General features: G+C 42.2%; 1 protein-coding gene across 1 annotated transcript; it reads right to left on the bottom strand.

The window, feature by feature from the left end:
• Positions 1–10,651: 10,651 nt before the first annotated feature.
• On the bottom strand, positions 10,652–19,170 carry LOC116685094 (zinc finger protein 239). The gene is made up of 2 exons (XM_032510344.1): positions 17,725–19,170; positions 10,652–13,653 (listed from the first exon to the last, which is right to left on the bottom strand). Exons 1-2 carry the CDS (start codon positions 17,854–17,856, stop codon positions 13,036–13,038), a joined length of 750 nt encoding a protein of 249 aa, XP_032366235.1. The 5' UTR covers positions 17,857–19,170; the 3' UTR covers positions 10,652–13,035.
• Positions 19,171–20,880: the final 1,710 nt, after the last annotated feature.

The raw sequence follows: 20,880 nt of genomic DNA, 5'->3' as shown, positions 1-20,880 counted from the left end.
GTGATGTCAATATTTTTATAGGAGCGATGACAACAGCATATGCGCGCCTAGAATTGTATAATCTCATGGATAAACTGCAGGAGCGTGTTTTGTATTGTGACACAGACAGTGTAGTTTTCACAAGCAAACCAGGAGAGTGGATTCCTCCACTGGGCCCCTATCTAGGTGACCTTACCGATGAACTTAATGATGGTCAGATGTGTGGAGACCCCAATGAAGACTTTATAACCGAATTTGTTTCAGGCGGTCCAAAATGCTATGCGTATCGAACAGCCCAGGGAGCCACCCAAGTGAAATGCAAAGGGGTTACCCTCAATTCTAAAAATGCCGGTGTGGTCACTCCCGACTCATTAATAGGGTTGGTAAAATCATTTGTAGCCAATCAGCATAGCGAACAACATCTTGTTACATCAGCACACACCATCACAAGCAATAAAAAACTATTTCATCTCAAAAACGCTTCAATGACGAAAAAACTCCAGGTTGTGTACAACAAACGCCGCGCTCTTCATGACTATACCACGCTCCCTTATGGCTATTAATAATCAGTATCACACCGAATTCGACGGCAAACTGCAACACCCTTTCAGTGCCGTCGTAAGTGGCCCCTCAAATTGTGGTAAATCGTACTTTGTCAGAGACTTAATCCGAAATGCAGCGGCTGTTATCTCACACAAGATCGACAATATTGTATATATCTACTCATGCTGGCAACCTTTATACGACGAACTACTCACGTTTGTAAATATAAATTTTGTAAACGGTATACCTGATTCATTTTGTGACGAGACACTGTTACCCACCCATAAAAATAATTTGCTTATTTTAGATGATTTAATGGGTGAAGCCTGCAGCAATATCGAGGTTCAAAACATTTTTACAAAATATGTACATCACAGGAATCTCAGCTGCATCTATCTTGTACAGAATCTTTTTATTCAAGGCAAAACCAGTCGCACTATAAGCTTGAATACTAATTACATCATACTATTTAAAAATCCGAGAGACAAAAATCAAATAAACTTATTGGGTAGACAGATGTACCCCGGTAATAGTAAATATTTCCTGGAGGCTTTTAACGACGCCACTAGTTCAGCATACGGGTATCTACTGATAGATTATAAAGCCAAGACACCAGACATGTACAGACTCAGAACAGGTTTGATCTCATCACAGCAGGTTGTGTACGTGCCAAAGAAACGCCAGGTATTATAATGTCCTCGCGCATGGAGCGACACCTCACACAATTACAACTTCTCCGCAAAGCTGCTCCTAAAGTTAGAGGCGCTATTATCAAGAATGCCAGCTCAGACTTTATTAAAGCCCTGTGTGAAATAGCTCTTAATATTTTAAGAGGTAACATTCCCTTGTCTACCACACAGTACAAGTTGTTAAAGAAGAAGAAAAGAGCTATCCGCTTAGTAGCAGATAAAAAAGTTAACCATTCTAAAAAGAAGAAATTCCTCAATCAGACAGGTGGTTTTCTTCTGCCTCTTTTAGGAGCGGCTATCCCCTTCATTACCAGCTTAATCACCCGTACTTGAGATGGAACATACACAGAAAATGTTTTTAGTGCCACAGCAACAACTACTATCGCTGCAACAACAGCAAACAACAAATGGGACTTTGAGACAGGCAGCCCAAAATGATTTGGATCAGGCAATGGGTGAAATTCTTAATCAGGCGGACGTTGATATATATGAGAAAGCTAAAAGATACTCCAGCATTCTACAGAGATATCTGGCTATGGTAAAACAAGGTGAACAAGAAAAATCTGTAATCACACTATCTCTGCCCGTGGATAATTCAAAAGAAGTTCCAAAAGACCATGTTGAAGAAGACGATGTTATATCAGAAGTTCTAAAACACCTGCCGAAACGGAATAAGAGAAATGCTGAATTTATTATGGCCTCATTAGCTCGTAATAACGACCAAATATCGTGGACAAAGCAAGGTGAAATCATTGTGAACAATAAGAATGTATCAGGCACCCATCTGTACGATCTGGTGAAAGGGGTGACAACCTATAACAACATCTCAGCACAGTCAAGACCTGCCGGGTGGGATCTATTTTTAAAAACCCTAGCAAACTTGAATGTCCCGTTATCTCTAATACCAAACACCAGCGTACGTCGCTCTATTGCTGCATTTAAAAACAATCCATCACCAGGAGATATTAGACCCTTAAGGACTCCTACGTCCGATAGAATTCGCAGTGTGGTTGATTCGAGTATTGGTCTTATACCCCGCACACTACGTTATTCATCACCACCTACGTCCCGTTGGGCTAGTTTCTGACTATTTTTATTACAGTCTACAGAATTTCTTTTTACATTTTTATTTGTTTTTAAATATTTTCTATTTTTACCATATGAATGTAGCAATGTCACATGAAAGGGTAAATTGTTTTCTTTTATGCAAATTCCCTATAAGACCGCGACTGAATGTAAAAAAAGCAGTGACAATGTATTTTTAATATCAATTTCTTTTTACACATTTATATTTTTTATTCTATTTTTAAATATTTTTCTATTTTTACCTGATGAATGTTGCAAATGTCACATGTGTTTATGGGTTTGTACTTTCGTTTATGTGAAGCCTCACAAGGTAGTAAATGAATGTAAAAAAGCAGTGACAATGTATTTTTTAATATCAATTTTCTATTTTATTTTCTATTTTAACTTGTTAAATTGTAACAAGGGTTGTCTATTTTGAGCCGACCTCATTTATGCATAATCTCATTAAAAATATTTGATTAAAAATAAGCAGAGTCGTAGACTTTTTATTGACACACACACTTTTATTAAATCATTGGCGTTATCACACAACACTGTTATCTGTAGAAGGCACATGAGCATTGTACACACTTAAACTTCTGAACGTGGCACACCACAGGACGTATCTTGTTGACAAAATTACATACCATGGAATCGTTACATATCAAATTAGTACCATACATGTTAAGAACTTTATTAAAACTCTTGTTTTTTTGCATTTTACATAAGAAGAATACACAATGTTGGCCACACACTGTAGAATAGTTATTTTGCACCTGAATGTCAGAATGATAGATCTCCACGCAATTCTTTAAGAGGAATCGATTTATCGGTTGTAGAAACCTGGTAGGTGAATTTCCAAAGCTGTCAAAGAAATAGCCGCACTTGTCTTCAGTGATGTATATGGCTAGCCAATGTTCCCCCGGCATATCACTAGGATGTGTATTTACTACAACCATCGCTGGTAGGTTAAATATAACAGCTTTTGGTAACTGGTCACACGCTACCACCCCTAGAAAATTTGTGTGTCTAGACACCGTCTTTACAAGTACTGTTGTTAGCTCTACTGTATTCATAGCTAATAGTGATCTAGCAATACCTGTCTACGGTTGGATATTTCAACTATAGAATCAAAAACCGAGTAACAGATTAGTGTTACAGTGCGTGCTAGGGGGTTCCTGAAACGAGCCTCCAGGCGTACATTCCCAGTCTTAATCAGCGACAGGTTTCCTGCACACCCCCCATCGGGCTCCAAATTGAAGCAGAATAGTGTGTATCCCTCTCCAAAATCGGCACGTGAGATTGCCAGACTACGATCCTTTAAATGACGGCCTGTTGATTCAATAAGCTGATAATATTCCCTTGCATACTGTCGCCTTTCAAAGTGTGGTTGGAAAGGCCGGGATGGGTACGACTGCCCATCGACATGCAGTGTAATAAACTCTGTACCAAAATGTCCAAAGTTAAATGGATTGCGTGCATAAGAACCTGTATAGGCCTCATTATCTACAAATGCTAAAACAACAAATTTAGGTATCTGGCCCATAAATAAATTTTCCTGATTGCACATCCGTGTACCAGCTGGTATGGAAAATGTTTTTAATACAACACGATCAATGGCGTATTTTGCGTTTGCCTGTTGTAACGCCCGACTATGCGCCAGACGTATGGTAGGGGCAACAGACACTTTCTTTACAAAAAGACTGGCAGACATTATCTTGACCGTGTATAGGTCATCTCCAGGAGCCATTAGCACAAAGTCATCTTTTGTGCGGATGAATTTCAGAGAAAGGTCAACGCCATTTAGCATAAGTTTTTCTTGGAAAAACAAATCAGCATGTATAGGGGCTATTAGCTCTACGATACGACTTTCACCTGTGTATCCTCCCCTCTCCACCAGTCCAAGATTGTTGCCGGCAATGGATCTTTCGTCCATCCTTCCGCCGGTGTCTTTACAGAACAAGCCTGTGCTAAACTGTGTGTCTAGAGTGTCCTTTCCGTAGTTTAGCAGACATTCAATCATTCCACGATATGGATATGTATTTGAAGACTGTGTGATCAGTCTATCGCCTAATGTTATGTCTACTTGGGAGAAGAGCGTACATCCAGGATAATTTACAAATCCTACGTCGGTTGCAGGGGCTAACGGGGTTCCATCCGGGTTCCTTATCCTCACACGTATATACAGGTATGAGTCATTCAAGTCTAAATAGTCTTCGCCAGAAGCAGATATGAAAAACTCAATCGGTCCCGTATCTGTCAGAGCTGACACAGGAGGTATTTCTGTATAACATGATTTTTCAATAGATGTCTGCGTGTACGGCACCGTGAATAGATCCAGCTCTGTCTTCACACACTCTTCAGACTGATTATGGATGAAGGACATGATTTTAATTTCCCTTGAATAAAAAAGTAATAAAATATTGCGTATTCCAGTCTAGAAAATGTCTTTTGGGGAACTCCGAGAGCGTCTGACGGGGGTTCTGCGTCTTCTGCTTGCTGTCTTCCTTTTGACTACTCTAACATTTTTACCAGCGCTTTTACGTCTTTTGGACACAGGTCGGCGCCTCCCCCCTCCTAAGGGCGGGTTTTTTTGAGGTCTGCGTGTATATACCACAAGTCCATTTCCCTGTTGTTTTCCAGCTACAGCATTCCTTACATTTGTTACAACATCCCCAATAAACCCAGAGGCAGCTGTCTTCAGATGTGGTTTAGCCAAATTAAACCCTTTTTTAAAAAGTGGAACGGCCATACGAAATAAATTCCGAAATATACCGCCTAGTCCGTTGCCGTATTGGGTACTCGAACCAATAAAACCAGGTAATTCTCCTCCGGCCTGGCTCATGTAATAATTCGTATAGCGACCGTCATCGGCGTTGTAAGCTTTACGCATCATTTTAATGCCGTTTTACCGGTCTAAAGTGCAGTTTGACTATAACTTTGCCGTATGAGAACGGAATAAGTTCACTCTGGTCGTCACGCAGTTCAATTTGTATGTCACTTATGGTGGAGCGCGAAAGAGCTGTGTAGTGGGGGACGTCGTAACTCAGAGTGGGCATACGCCGGTCATCGTCAGAAATATTTATGCATCTGAGAAGGGGTACGTCGCTATCTCCCACTAGCTGATAATCTATAATGTCGCTATAAATAAATATGTTATAACGACCTGCGTGTATATCCGCTGGGTGTGGGGCTATACTAAGCTTTTTCTTTAAATGCTCGGCCTGTATTAGAAAGTACTTGGCAGGCTTAAAACCCAGTATTTCTGCTAATCGGCCTTTAAACAACACGTGATATCCGGCCCCTCCAGAGAAGAATACTTTATTTGTAATGGCGTTATAACTTAGGGTGACGTCTATGTTTAGGTTAGCCATACATTTAGCGTTATACTCTTTAATAACGTCCTGCACGGTATCATACCAACCCACCGATAGTTTAACATGGTGCAGTGCCCCTGTTGCTAGGTCAAAAACTTCCACCTCGGAGTCCTCTTCTGAAAAACTGTTCCAAACTCTGGGGTATTGAATTTCAATAAGGCCGACTTCATAGGGCTGCTGCAAAATGATTGGTTTAGCAAGCTTTGTTCTGAATTGGGATATCTTATTGCTGGGGTATACTGATGATGAGGAATTACTGGGTAGCGTGATAAAAAATCCATTCTTATTCATTTTCACCGATGTCTTTCGCAGTCAGAGTCTAAATGGTTAGTCTATACATCATACGTCCTATTTATTTGATGTCCATAATGTCTTTTTCAGCAATCCATGAATTGAATTTCTCCGGCCAACCCACCCATTTTACATACGCCATGCGTTTACGCCCCACCCCCTTTCTTGCCACAACTTCCTCTATCTTAAATTTTTATTCTCATCAATAATCACCGGTTGTAACTCTGCCTCGTAAAAGGTGCCTGTCAGCACATCACCACTAATATCTTTTAGTTTATAGACTGGAGGGGTGCGACTTATAAGTCTATCTATTGTAAAAAACTCATCTGTATATGTTTGTTGATATCCTTTTCTAAATAATCCTCGATGTTTTGAGATCCGTACCGTATTTCCCACTTGAAATTTAAAGGGTACCGGCGCAGGTGATTTCAGTTTGTACAGATTGATAAATACAGTTTTCTCATTGTCTTTATTCACCGCAGCCGGTGCCATTTTTATTGATCGATGATATGATGAGTTGTAAGCAGTAATAAGGTCGGGAATTACATCAATATACCTTCGTGAGTTAACGGATGTTAAAAATCTCCACATACGTGTTTTAAACGTCCGATTGAATCTCTCGATCACACTAGCTTTTGTCTCATTGGATGTCGAGAAATGGCGAATTTTATAGTGCTCCAGCAAATTATGAAAAGCAGTATTATAAAACTCCTTTCCCTCGTCTGTTTGAACTTTCTGAGGTATCCGACCATCATCTAGTATTTCTTTAAACGCAGATGTGACAACCGCTCCAGTTTTGTTTTTAAGACATTTCACCCATGCGAATTTAGAAAACACGTCAATACAGGTCATCAGATAACGTACATTATCATTTTCCGCTGAATATTCCTTCATATCTACAAGGTCAATCTGGTATTGTTTGTCGATGCCGTTAACAATTACTCTACTTCTTGGAAAATTTCGAAATACAGGCTTGTGCAGGGTATATGTATCCTGACGCTGTAAGAACTTTTGAACCGCCGGCATTGTTGGAGTCACGCCGGTACAATCTCTGACCGCTTCACGAAGCTTATCCACCCCTCCTAACCCTCCAGGGTGTGAAGGATCGTAGTATATCTTTTCCATAACGTCATCCATGATTCGTTTTAGAGACAACTGACAACATTAGCTTTGTGTCATACATTTTTATTTTCAATACAACAGGTTATGACGTCATGGAAACACATTCTATTACAGACAACGTTTTTGATAGCTCATTCAGATCCGTTTTACTGATTATGAATGCATGTATCTCTCGCAAATCATGCAGCATATTATCACATTGTTTTTCTCTTACATACAGACTTACTGTATCCACAATAATGGTATATAGAGCCAAAAGGTGATGCACTTTTATCTGTTCAAAGTCATGTGTAAGGTTAGCTATGACCGGACAAAATGTTTCCACAACACACTGTCTTGTCGTCAACAATGAGAGCATCATTTGAACCACCTCAGGCCATGGACTTGTACAAATTTGCCCTCTCACAATTTCCATCATTTTTTCAAGCCTACCCACAGCAGCTGGGTCAGCCTCACTGTTACATTGGTACATAGTACCATCATTCACCTTGTTAGCTATGGCCTGGTCCAAAAGATTTGACAATTTCATTATTACATATCGTTCCTTGATATTGTTATACATCAAACACAAACAATTACCCATAATTACAGTATTATGTTTTTCACACGTATAAACTTTTCTCCAGGAATCTCAGTATGCTTTTCTCTTGTATAAATCCCTCCAGCAATCTCCAATTTTACGTATCTGAGCTACTTTGACGACGTCATCACCAACTGCGGCATCGTACACTTCACGGATTTTGACTGTAACATCTTCAGCTGATTTTAACTCATACAATACCGTTTCAGCAACTGTCCGGATCTTGATGTCGTCAGCGCTGATACTCTTCAAGGTCAGAAAGTGACTCACAAGAGCCACAAAATTACTGTTCAATAGTCTTTTCATCAGCAGGTCAAAGTGCTTTCCGTAGAACCAATCAGGGATACTGGTCAAGCACTCATGCTGTTTCTGACTTGGGTGGTTGATCTGGCAACCGTAACACACCTCCTCCCAGTATTGCTGCAACACTATCTCCAACAGGTACAGAGATGCCGTCTTAACGCCGTCTATGAGCAGAGTTGAAACCACTCCTTCGGTATGTACATACCCACAATCACACTCGATATCGGACCACACGATGCCTCCCCCCAGCTGTGTGCCGTCAGAGGCTATGGGCGATAGGCCTGGACATATGCCCCTGGAAGGTGGAGGGGACGCTGGAGCCAAAAGAGATGGGGATAGAGGAGGTGATGGGGGTGATGGGGGTGGCAGAAGATGGTCAGGTGTTGTAGATGATGATGATGATGATGGTGAAGATCCGGTGACCGTCAGAGGGGTGAAATAATTCTGCAGGCCAGGAGGTGTACTAGGGATAGGATAGTACCACTCCACTCCTTCTGGAAGAATAAACAATCGTCGCTCATTACACACATATTAAAGAAAAAAACTATTTTTGACAATTATTCGCATATAATCAAACCCACCGTCATCCTAGTCTCTGTGGGTGACGATTTTAGGCCTATAGAGTGGGCGGGGTAGGGGGTGGGACTGATGTCCACAGTCGTCAAATATAAGTCTTTTCTTAATCTTCTCATATGACGTCCTTATGCTATCTCGTCTGATGACATAGTCAATGGCATCAAAGTGTTTCTTCAAAAGTTCCCAATCACACCACTGGATGCAGAAGACGTTTTTAAACCATTCTTCACATTCATGGCTAGAGACAGGATATGGTTTTAAGTTCCACTCCGTACGTCCTCTGACAGCAACAAATTTCTCTTTTTCCTCACAAACTCTGAGAAAAATAAATTCCTCAGGAGATCGATTGAATCTATCTGCTTCCACACGAAAGATTTTCCCTTCTTTGTAGCTATCCCACTGTGATACATAAACAGCCTCAGGAAAACCTGGACTATTGAGATCCTGACAAGCTACAGATCTAAAAAGACGCCAATCTTTTAAACTTAACTTGTACTCTGTCTTAGCCTCAGACTTCAACTCTGGGTCTGCATTAGCACACACTGCTACAGTAACACATCCGTTGCTATAGCCAATAGTGTATAAGTATCCATTCGCTCCTCTAACATCAAAATTAGCCGTACCACATTCAGCTAGGCTTTTAGTTAAAGGCTCAGACCGAGTTCTCTTCTTCTTCAGCGGAGCATAACACAATCAGGCCCCCGCATTTCAAATGTACAGGAAGGCCCACGATTTTCAAATGTATTGGAAGGACAATCAATACCTTCTCCAATGGTTAAGCTCTCGCAGGCATCAAATCCAAGAGTATCCATGTCTAGGCAGCTCAAATCTGGCGTTCAACGTACCTTACGCAGGGTGGCGACTGAAGGAATGAGGTGGTGTGTCTGGACTAGCCGTCTGTACTTAAAGGCTAAGCCCCTGCCCTTAATGACGTGTCAGGGGAGTATCTTACACCCATTGGATCCCCAAGGCCCATCCTACACCCAACGTCATCACTCGTCACGAAATTGTGTGTATCCACCCCTTTTTAGGGCGAATATGCAAATTTCGGCCCCCTCCTAAAGGTATACTTGTAATGGGCAATTTTGACCCCCACCTCTTTAGGGGGATTTGGCCCCCACCTAAAGGTGTACTTGTAATGGGCAATTTTGACCCCCTCCTCTTTAGGGGGGAATATGCTAATTTTTGGCCCCCACCTAAAAGTGTATGTTAATACTACTCCTGAAGATGATCTGTTTCCATCTTGCCTTGAAGACACAGTTCTCGTGGTCCAGGTTTCTGTTTTTGGGCCAATGGCAAATGAGGTTTGCCGGTCGAGACCTGACGAGGTTGTGGTTGCTTGGCAACAAACTTTTTGATTTTTAGGGAGCGCGCTCTAACGGGGACCAGTATAACAACAATTGAAATGTTACATATTGTTGGAGCTAAATCCTGCTCCATCTCAGGGTTCATTCAATTAGTAGTCAAAATCTCAGATGTGGATGTGTGAATCCTTTTTATTACATAGGATATCCTAGAGACAAATACAGAGTCAACCTAACACGGCTCTCCCCCAAATTTGTCTGACTCTCTGCTCCTGGACCCCCTGGTCTTATCCACAAAGGGTGGGGTCTCTTGGCCACAGTGATGTGTGTGTGTGTGTGTGTGTGTGTGTGTGTGTGTGTGTGTGTGTGTCTGTGTCTGTGTCTGTGTGTGTGTGTGCCTATTCGTTATCTTTCAATTGGAATGTGACTGAGGGTTTATGACCCTCATTCCAGGAAAAGATCATTGGGGGTAAAAGAGACTGAAACCAGACTCAGGAAGCATCCCTAACAATCAATTCTGCTTCTGACACATTTGTAGAGCTGGATTATAACAAAATGTAACAGAACATCTTATATTATAAAATAGAAGTATTGCAAAACATCTTAATGTAACAAACAACAAACTATACACTTATAACAACAAACTCAATGCATGACCAACATGTCTTCATTTATGCTGAAACAATGCTTTTACCTTTTGACTTGAATGTATAATGCAAATAACATACAATGTTTAAGCACATATAACATTTTAAATTCCAACACAATCTAAAACTGTATATCCTATTGTCTCTGGAACAATAGTTGGCAGTTGGAGGAGTAATGGCTCTTTACAGTGAATATGCAAAAGAAGATGTTCATAAATTCAGCCCAGGTAAATGCTCAGCCCATATTCACACAGACCTAAACCTACTCACTTAATGCTGGTTAGAATATTCTAATAATCATCAATGCCAGAGAAAAATGACAAAGTGTGATAACAATTTTTAATAAAGTATTGGCATATTTCCTTGCAAAGGTTTTTTTTCAATAACATTAACAAGTAATAATTAATCACGGTTGCTGTATTTGTCACAATGTGGGGGTTTGATATCTGCAGGTAGTGTGGCCGAGTGGTCTAAGTTGCTGGATCAAGGCTCCAGTCTCTCTGGAGGCGTGGGTTCAAATCCCACCACTGCCATTTGCAAATGTACAAAGCTAGAAGGCAACCCATGTGATGACTGTCATTTGTTATGACATCACTTGGTGAAGAAACTAAAATCATAAGCAGCTCCCTGGCTGAGATTGTTCCTCTTAAATCCTCCTTTCCTGTACCATGAAGTAGACTTTACCAGGGAGGCTGAGCAGTGTGGTGGGCAAACACCCTCTGGTCCCCCTTTCTGAAGAAGGGAACCACCACCCTGTTCTGCCACCACTTAGGCACTGCCACATACTGTAAGTCATATGGCAAGTTAAAAGCTTGTCTAAAAAGATGTGTCTTGAGGTGTTTTTTTAAAAGTTTCTACAGAATCCAACGCTCTCAAAGCTAAAGGAGAGAGGTCCAGAGCCTTGGAGCCACCACAGAAAAGGCTCAATCACCTCTGGTTTTAAAACGTGTTCTGGGGACAGTTAGAAGGTCTGAAGACCTCAGAGAGCGACCAGGAGTGTGTGGGTGTAATAGATCCTGGTTGTAAGCGGGAGCTTGACCATGCAAGGTTCTATAAGTAGTGATTACATTTTTTAAATGCACAAAACTTACTGGAAGCCCATAAAGAGCCTTAAGCACCGGAGTGATGTGTGATCTCCTGCTGGTCTCATTCTAAAGTCTTGCTGCTGCATTCTGTACAACTTGCAATTTGTCCATAGATGATTTGTTTAAACAAGTGTACAGTACATTACAATAATCCAAACATGAAAAAATAAAAGCAGAGACCAACCCTGGCAGCAGGAACTCAGGGTCCACCTGCCCTGCAGCTCAGTGCCAGATCAGACTCGGACTCACTCCTCTTATTTTTAACAGCCCGACCTTAAAGAGTTCTTCAGGTTCTGCCGAATGACAAACTACGTTTCTGGGCAAAAGACAAAAGAAAAATTACTAAAATATTATACTCAAGTAAAAGTACCAATTCTTTGATGAAATATTATTTAAGTACAAGTAAAAATACCTACACGAAAAATTACTCAAGTAATAAGCTGTTCATTTAAATGTACTTTAAGTAAAACTTACTAAGTTGCATTAAAAAAAACTAAAACGGGGCGGGGGGGATCTCTACCATGTAATGAAAATAGGACAAGGGGTCATAAATTTCAACTATTTTGTTTTTAACTAAAGAAAAATCTATACAAATGCATACACATTGAATAATGCTGGATACATTATTATCATTAACAACAGACTCTTAGAAAGGTTTAATGTGCAACTTTAGTTCAGACCGTCCCATAAAAGGTCTTCAAACTGTTGTTTGAAAGTGAAAGTACCAAACACTGTTAGTTCTGAGGGTCATCCTTCTTTTCTTCACAAAAATAAGCAGTTATATTGCTAATCACCCAGACTAGAAGCTAGCTTCTACAGCTAATGTTCTCAGCCCAGACTAGCAGCTAGCTTCTACACACCTAAGTAGCCCGTATGAGCAGATGTATGTGAATAAATTTAGCCAGTCTCCTACATACGTTGTCCTAGGGAAAGGGGGGGGGGGGATGGACAACGGACGGCCACTTGGAGAGATACCTGCTGCTGTACAAGTTGCTAATACTTTGATAAAATATTATATAAGTACAAGTAAAAACACCTATATGATAAATTGGTAATGTAATAAGCACTTCATTTAAAATGTACTTTAAGAAAAGTTACTTAGCTACATTAAAAAGCTGTAAAACGGGGCAGCTAGCTTCTACAAACCTAATGTCCACAGCCCAGACTAGCAGCTAACTTCTACACACCTACTGTTCACAGCGCAGACTAGCAACTAGTTTCTACAGCTAATGTTCACAGCCCAACTCTTTCTTTTACACTCACTACTTGTTTTCTGAAGTTTGCTCATTCGGAGTTGAAAGCACTTAATTGAAGTCACTTCGGATAAAAGCGTCAACTACATGACACATAATGTAATACATGCTGTTCAGAAGATAAAGTTACTGCAGGTCAGCCTTCAATGTGGAGAGAAGATCAGAAAACAACAAGCTATCAGGGCAGGAGGAGGAGGAAACAGCTTGGCTCTGAAACATGATCACAACGAGGCAGTGTGGATGAGCTGGTGTCTTTTAAGGCTATCACTCCGAGAAAACGTTTTCCCACATTGTTCACACCAGTACGGCTTCTCTCCAGTGTGAATGCGCTGGTGAGATTTAAGGCTACTACTCACTGAAAACATTTTTCCACATAGATCACAGCAATACGGCTTCTCTCCGGTGTGTCTGCGCTGGTGAGATTTCAAGCCACCATTATTAGTAAAGGTTTTCCCACATTGTTCACAACGGTATGGTTTCTCACCGGTGTGAACACGTTGGTGGATTACTAGGCCATCACTCCAAGAAAATGTTTTCCCACATAGTTCACAACGGTACGTTTTCTTTCCGGTGTGAACACGTTGGTGCATTACTAGGCTACCCCTCCTAGAAAAGGTTTTACCACATAGATCACAGCTGTACGGCTTCTCTCCAGTGTGACTGTGTTGATGTAACATTAGGGTACTCTTCAGTGTGAAAGCTGCCCCACATAGATCACAGCTGTGTAGATTCTCTCCAGTGTGAACTCTCTGATGAATCTTTAAAGTTCCAGATCTTGTGAAGGATTTGTCACAGTGCTGACAGTGGTGACATTTTGTTCCCTTTACTCTTCTCTGTTTCTATAGCAACAAACAAACACAGAGAGAGAGAGAGAGAGAGAGAGAGAGAGAGAGAGAGAGAGTTAACTAACAACCTTCTTAAACCCTGGACTTACTTTCACTCTTCATACAATAATTTATGACAAAATGAAGGAACATATGTGCTGGTTGCAGACATGTTATTATGGAAGCAAATTTAGTGATCATTACTTTTATAAGTTCAGAAATATTCTACATTTTTTCAGGAAAGTTTCCCAATTTAAATGATTGGCAATTTAAAAACTAAATCCTTTTAACACTCTCTTCAGTTTAACCTTGAGTTAGAAATGTTACTGGTGGGTGGGTGTGTGTGTGTGGAGGGGGGGGGGGGGGGGGCATGGTGGCTAGGTTTAGTAATAATGGGTACAGTTATAAACTAGTCAAACCAAGGTAAAAACAACGGCTCCACAACATCATCAGATCATTTAAAAAGAAATAACTATTTACATTACAATTACGTTAACTAGCTCCGTTATGAAGACAAAGAGCAGATGATACTGCTGTGGAGAGGGTTAACAACCAGACACTGATAAATGATGTTCAGGGAGCATTCACAGCAGCGTTGCCCTGTTATTTCTACAGTTTTATTAGGACACTTAATCTCATTGCAAGACCACCAGCAGCATGCTACTAACGATAATATAGGGTCCATTTTTAAAAAAACATAACATTTCTTTCCATTGTTTTGCAGACGATGTACAAATCTATTTGCCTGTAAAAATCAGTGATGAGGACACACTTCAGCCTTTGCTAAACTGCCTGAGGGATCTGAAAATATGGTTGGATCAAAGTTTTCTCTGTCTCAACGACAATAAGACCGACATTGTTTTGTTTGGTTGTGCTGAACATTTTAGTGCCTGTGTAGATGTTCTTTAGGTTTCCATATTCATCCTTTTACCAAGAATCTGGGTGTGTGATTTTAAATTTGAAAATCTGTTGTTAAACCCACTTTCTTCCAGCTGAGACTTTGGGCTAAGGTCAAGCCTTACCTGTTGCACAATCACTTAGAAAGAGTCATTATTACGTCTGGATTAGACTATGGTAATTCTTTGTGTGATTGAATCGACTTTTAACAGGGACCAAGAAGCGTGACCACATTACACCTCTTTTGGCCCCGCTCCACTGGCTTCCTGTGTGTTTTAGGATTCATTTTAAAATTGTATTGCTTATTTTCAAGCTCTGAGGTCTTACAATCAGATTCCCCTCGATCTGCCCAGTTCCCAGGTAAAAAAAATGAAATTGAGGCACCTGGTTAGTGTCCACTGCAAAAAAAAAAAAAAAACATATTTGAAAAGAAAATTTAATTCACATTTTTTCACCTGGGAGGGTCTCAATTTATCTGGCCGATGCACCTAACTAGAACGTATGGGAAACTGTGCTTCTGACCTCAGGAGTGTGTAGGTGAGGTGAAAACATAGCAAAAGATTTTGTATGAAAATGTAACCTCACTCATAGTGACCACAATTATCACGGTTTTTGGTAGTATCGCAGTATTTTCAAAAGTGCGTTCAATATGTTCAGAAAGCACTGTTTATTCATCCATCCATCTTCATCCGCTTATCCGGTATCGGGTCGCAGGGGAGCAGCTCCAGTAGGGGACCCCAAACTTCCCTTTCCCGAGCCACATCAACCAGCTCCGACTGGGGGATCCCGAGGCGTTCCCAGGCCAGGTTGGAGATATAATCTCTCCACCTAGTCCTGGGTCTTCCCCGAGGCCTCCTCCCAGCTGGACGTGCCTGGACCACCTCCCTAGGGAGGCGCCCAGGAGGCATCCTTACCAGATGCCCGAACCACCTCAACTGGCTCCTTTCAACGCGAAGGAGCAGCGGCTCTACTCCGAGCTCTTCTCGGATGACTGAGCTTCTCATCCTATCTCTAAGGGAGACGCCAGCCACCCTCCTGATAAAAACCCATTTCGGCCGCTTGTACCCTTGATCTCGTGCTTTCGGTCATGACCCAGCCTTCATGACCTTAGGTGAGGGTAGGAATAAAAATTGCTCGGTAGATCGAGAGCTTTGCCTTTTGGCTCAGCTCTCTTTTCGTCACAACGGTGCGTTAAACGGAATGTAATATCGCACCGGCTGCTCCGATTCTCCGACCAATCTCACGCTCCATAGTCCCCTCACTCGCGAACAAGACCCCAAGGTACTTAAACTCCTTCACTTGGGGTAAGGACTCGTTCCCTACCCGAAGAAAGCACTCCATCAGTTTCCTGCTGAAAACCATGGCCACATATTTAGAGGTGCTGATCCTCATCCCAGCCACTTCAAACTCGGCTGCGAACCGATCCAGTGAGTGCTGAAGGTCACAGACCGATGATGCCATCAGGACCACATCATCTGCAAAAAGCAGCAATGCTAAGCCCACCGAACTGCAACCCCTCCCCGCCCCGACTACGCCTCGATATCCTGGCCATGAATACAACAAACAGGATTGGTGACAAAGCGCAGCCCTGGCGGAGGCCAACCCTCACCTGGAACGAGTCCGACTTACTGCCGAGAACCCGGACACAGCTCTCGCTTTGGTCATACAGAGATTGGATGGCCCTGAGAAGGGACCCCCTCACCCCATATTCCCGCAGCACCTCCCACAATTTCTCTCGGGGGACCCAGTCATACGCCTTCTCCAGATCCACAAAACACATGTAGACTGGTTGGGCATACTCCCAGGCCCCCTCCAAGATCCTTGCGAGAGTGAAGATCTGATCCATTGTTCCACGACCAGGACGGAATCCGCATTGTTCCTCTTCAATCCGAGGTTCGACTATCGGCCGAACCCTCCTTTCCAGCACCTTGGAGTAGACTTTACCAGGGAGGCTGAGAAGTGTGATACCCCTATAATTGGCACACACCTTCTGGTCCCCCTTTTTGAAGAGGGGAACCACCACCCCGGTCTGCCACTCCTTAAGCACCGTCCCAGACTTCCACGCAATGTTGAAGAGGCGTGTCAAGACAGCCCCTCCACACCCAGAGCTTTCAGCATTTCTGGACGGATCTCATCAATCCCTGGGGCTTTGCCGCTGTGGAGTTGTTTGACTACCTCAGCGACTTCCACCAGGGAAATTGACGACAATCCCCCATCATCCTCCAGCTCATCCTCTACCACAGAGGACGTGTCAGCTGGATTTAGGAGTTCCTCAAAGTGCTCCTTTCACCGCTCTATTACCTCCCCAGTTGAGGTCAACAACGTCCCATCCTTCCTGTAAACAGCTTGGATGATTCCCTGCTTCCCCCTCCTGAGGTGGCAAACGGTTTTCCAGAAGCACCTTGGTGCCGACCGAAAGTCCTTCTCCGTGTCTTCTCCGAACTTCTCCCACACCCGCTGCTTTTCCTCTGTCACGGCAGAGAATGCAGCCCTTTGGGCCCGTCGGTCCCTTGCAACTGCCTCCGCTCCGGGATAACATATCCCGGAGGACTCCTTCTTCAGTCGGACGGCTTCCCTGACCAAGGTACTGTTTATTATATTGCAAAAATATAGGCTTGTAAGAACTATTGAAAACTGGCTGCTGAAACTCCGGCCCACTGGTTTATTTACAACTGCAACATGAAGTTAACTATGAAGTTGTATTTGACGTTACATGTGAAGTGGTTCTGAAATATAAAATGATAATGATGCACTATGAACATTATTTACCAAACTAAATGTTATAGCCACCAGCATATAACAAGAAACAATTTGAAGATAAGCCTCATCTATTACAACACACATATCCAAACCGGAGCAAACAGTGTAATACACCTTTAACAGTGAAGCACGTGGCTCCACAGGCTGGTCTGTTTACTGGTGATTACACGTTGCTAGGAAACAACCTGAACATCAACAACCTGAATATGGAGGCTGCACAAGTCATATTAAACAATCTGCAAATCTATCAGCTACGCAATAAGAAAAACAGCAACAGCAATATTATCAAGACAATCTGTGTGTGTGTGTGTGTGTGTGTGTGTGTGTGTGTGTCTCTCTCTCTTTGTGAAAGCGTCTGTGTGCATTCATTAATATTGAGATTAGATTCCTGGTCTCTTCAGTCTGGAGTACCCTCTTTCCTTCACTCACCTCCTCCTTCTTCTTCTTGCTCCCTCGCTCCTCTGAGTCTCCCAAGGCCTCCCTGACACCTTTCCTATTGCCCTCCTTCTTCTTCTTCTTCATCTTCTTCTTCTTCTCCTCCGTCTCCTTGTGTTTTTGCATGTACTTGGTGATCAGGTCCAGGTCCAGGTTGTCTTGTGGCTCCCATGTGTTCTCCTCACTGGAAAGGTGAGTGCAGACAGAAGAACATCTCACACATTGTTTTTTAGTAAATACATGTCAAAGGTGGATTACACTGTTAATATGTTTGCATGGGTTTGCTGTGATTTTGGTTTGGGTTTATTGCATGTGTTTGCTGTGTTTTCCGTTTAAGTTTGTTGTATTGCATGTTTGGTTTTGTGGTGGCTTTATTTCCTTGTTTTAGGTGGGTTTTCTTTATGGAGACTGGAGACCCTCCCCCCTGTTTGTTGTTGTCGCTCAGACTTAACAAGCTCAGAATTACACAAGTGGACACACCTGGGCTTGATGAGGGCAGGTGTGTCAGAACAAGGCGGTGAAAAGGGGAGAAGCTCAGCAGAAGCGGCGGAGAAGCCACGGGCGAGGGGAAGAGGAAGCGTGGAGAGAGGAACTGCCGGAAGATCAGGGAAGCAGGAGAGCAGAGCAGAATCGAAGCAAGAGAAGTGAAGCCAAAGAGACGTGGAGGATAGCGGTAGCTGAGACAAGTGGAGGGATGGGAGAAGCGTCTACGATAGACACTCCGAGAAGGACTGAAACGCGAGAAAGCAGATAAGTAAAGGAAAGTCTGCCGGCTATCCTCGGAGAGTGTGTGGCGTGAAGTACTGCTTGTGATCTGTGTTCTGAGAGCTCTATCCCTCTGTTCCCTCACAGTGCCAGCTACGGAGCAACGAAGACGCTACGCCGACCAGACGAAGGAGGACCCGGCTTCCGGGAGTGAAACGTGGCTGCCGTTTGCATCATTGCTGCCTTGGACTGAAACGAACATTGAAACATTTAAACGATAAGGACATGATTCTTAGTATAGTTAGTATAGTACATGAATTTTAACCCTTCCTTGCTGTCTCTTTTATACTTGTTGTTTGTTAGTCTTAACCTTTTTTAGAATAGAATAAAGAATTACATTTAGACCAAGCTGTGTTGTGGTGTCCTATTTGTCAGTGGGAAGATTTTAACTGCTGGTAGACCTCTATTAATTAAAAAAAAAAAGGTACACTCCCCTCCTCGCGGCGGGGTTGTGACATACATTCTCACTCTAGCTGCTAATTTGGATTATTCCTTTTATCTCTTGCCATCTTGTAAGGTTATTTGTGTGTCTGCACAAAATACCAAACCTTCAACTTTGAGGTTATGGTACAATACCAAAGGTTGTGCTGTAGAATATGTGTGTGTGTGTGTATGGACCAAAATCACGATTATTATTATTCTAGACTCATACTTACTCTGAGAACCCCTTCCATTTCAGCAGAAACTCTACTCTTCCCTTCACCACTCTGCGGTCCAAAACCTTCTCCACCACATACTCCTCTTCCTCCTGCTCTTCCTCTTTCACTGCTGCAGGCTGCTCCTCCTCTTCCTCCTTCACTGCTGCAGGCTGCTCCTCCTCTTCCTCCTTCTGCTGCTGCTGCAGGCTGCTCCTCCTCTTCCTCCTTCACTGCTGCAGGCTGCTTCTCCTCTTCCTCTTTCTTCACTGTTGCTACAGGCTGCTCCTCCTCCTCTTCCTCCTTCTTCACTGCTGCTACAGGCTGCTCCTCCTCCTTTTCCTCCTTCTTTCCTGCTCCGGTCGCCAGCTTGACGGCTGCTGAGGGTGCCTTTGGTAGACCCAAGGGGGGGGGGGGGGTAATGATACAAGGGTTAGAAGAACTAATGGGAGGTGTGAGTGAATCCTAGTTTTACTATATTCCAATGTTCTGTTTGAATGCAGCTGATGAGTTACCGATCCATAGGACTCCAGAGCTTCAAGTATCTCATGCATTTGTTACCAGTTTACAATCGAATAACCGGGGTTACGAATGATTTTTCTTGATTGGGGTTCACTACTTAACTCTCATAGGAGAAACCCTGGAAAGCAGAATCACGGAGTCAGTGAGTGAGAGAACAAACCACAGTCCTTGTCTCCAAATCTCTGTTTATTACAAATTCTCCCAAACACAAAAGCATAAAACAGTCCTCAACAACAACATTCCCCTCGTGGAAACATGTTTCACTTCAACTTAAGAACCTTAATACCATTTTCTTTACTCCCCATTTTTCAGTGGGCAAAATCTTCCAAACTCAAATTCCCAGAAATAGTCTTGTCCTTACCAAATTAAATATCACCCTTACTGTACCGTTTCAATAATAATATATCTCTCTTCTTTCTACCTCCAAAACTCCTCCATTATACTAATGTCATCATGGAGATCATAAACTCTCTTTGGTTGGAAATAAATATTCAAACGACTTCAGAGTCAAAACATGAACCATCATACACCTGGTGATAATAGTTCAACTTATAATACATTCCTTTACTAATACTCTTAGGAGGAACTCCCCTTTAAGAGTTAAACAACATTTTAACATTAACAATCCTGTAAAAAAACACAAAATAACTCATTACCAGGGAATGGAAGCACCAGCACCCAGAATCACACACACAACCCTATGTTAACTAGCATGTTAGTTAGCAGTAATTAGCCTGTGTCCATGTTAATGTTAACTAGCCTGTTAGTTAGCAGTAATTAGTCTATGTCTATGTTAATGTTAACTAGCCTGTTAGTTAGCAGTAATTAGCCTGTGCCTATGTTTATGTTACCTAGCATGTTAGTTAGCAGTAATTAGCCTGTGCCTATGTTAATGTTAACTAGCATGTTAGTTAGCAGTAATTAGCCTGTGTCTATGTTAATGTTAACTAGCATGTTAGTTAGCATTAATTAGCCTGTGCCTATGTTAATGTTAACTAGCATGTTAGTTAGCAGTAATTAGCCTGTGTCTATGTTAATATTAACTATCCTGTTAGTTAGCAGTTATTAGCCTGTATCTATGTTAACTTGCATGTTAGTCAGCAGTAATTAGCCTGTGCCTATGTTAATGTTAACTAGCCTGTTAGTTAGCAGTAATTAGCCTGTGTCTGTGTTAATTTTAACTAGCATGTTAGTTAGCAGTAATTAGCCTGTGCCTATGTTATCTCCT

This window comes from Etheostoma spectabile, unplaced genomic scaffold (genome assembly GCF_008692095.1).
Source record: "Etheostoma spectabile isolate EspeVRDwgs_2016 unplaced genomic scaffold, UIUC_Espe_1.0 scaffold00569515, whole genome shotgun sequence".
NCBI lineage: Eukaryota > Metazoa > Chordata > Actinopteri > Perciformes > Percidae > Etheostoma > Etheostoma spectabile.
Note: the sequence above shows the minus strand (reverse complement) of the source record. Positions and strands in the feature narration are given on the sequence as shown.

Coding starts and splice junctions, on each gene's coding strand:
- LOC116685094 (XM_032510344.1), bottom strand. CDS start 17,856: ATGCAAAAACACAAGGAGACGGAGGAGAAGAAGAAGAAGATGAAGAAG. Junction 13,654..17,724: donor GCAAGAAGAAGAAGGAGGAG/GTGAGTGAAGGA, acceptor TTGTTGCTATAG/AAACAGAGAAGAGTAAAGGG.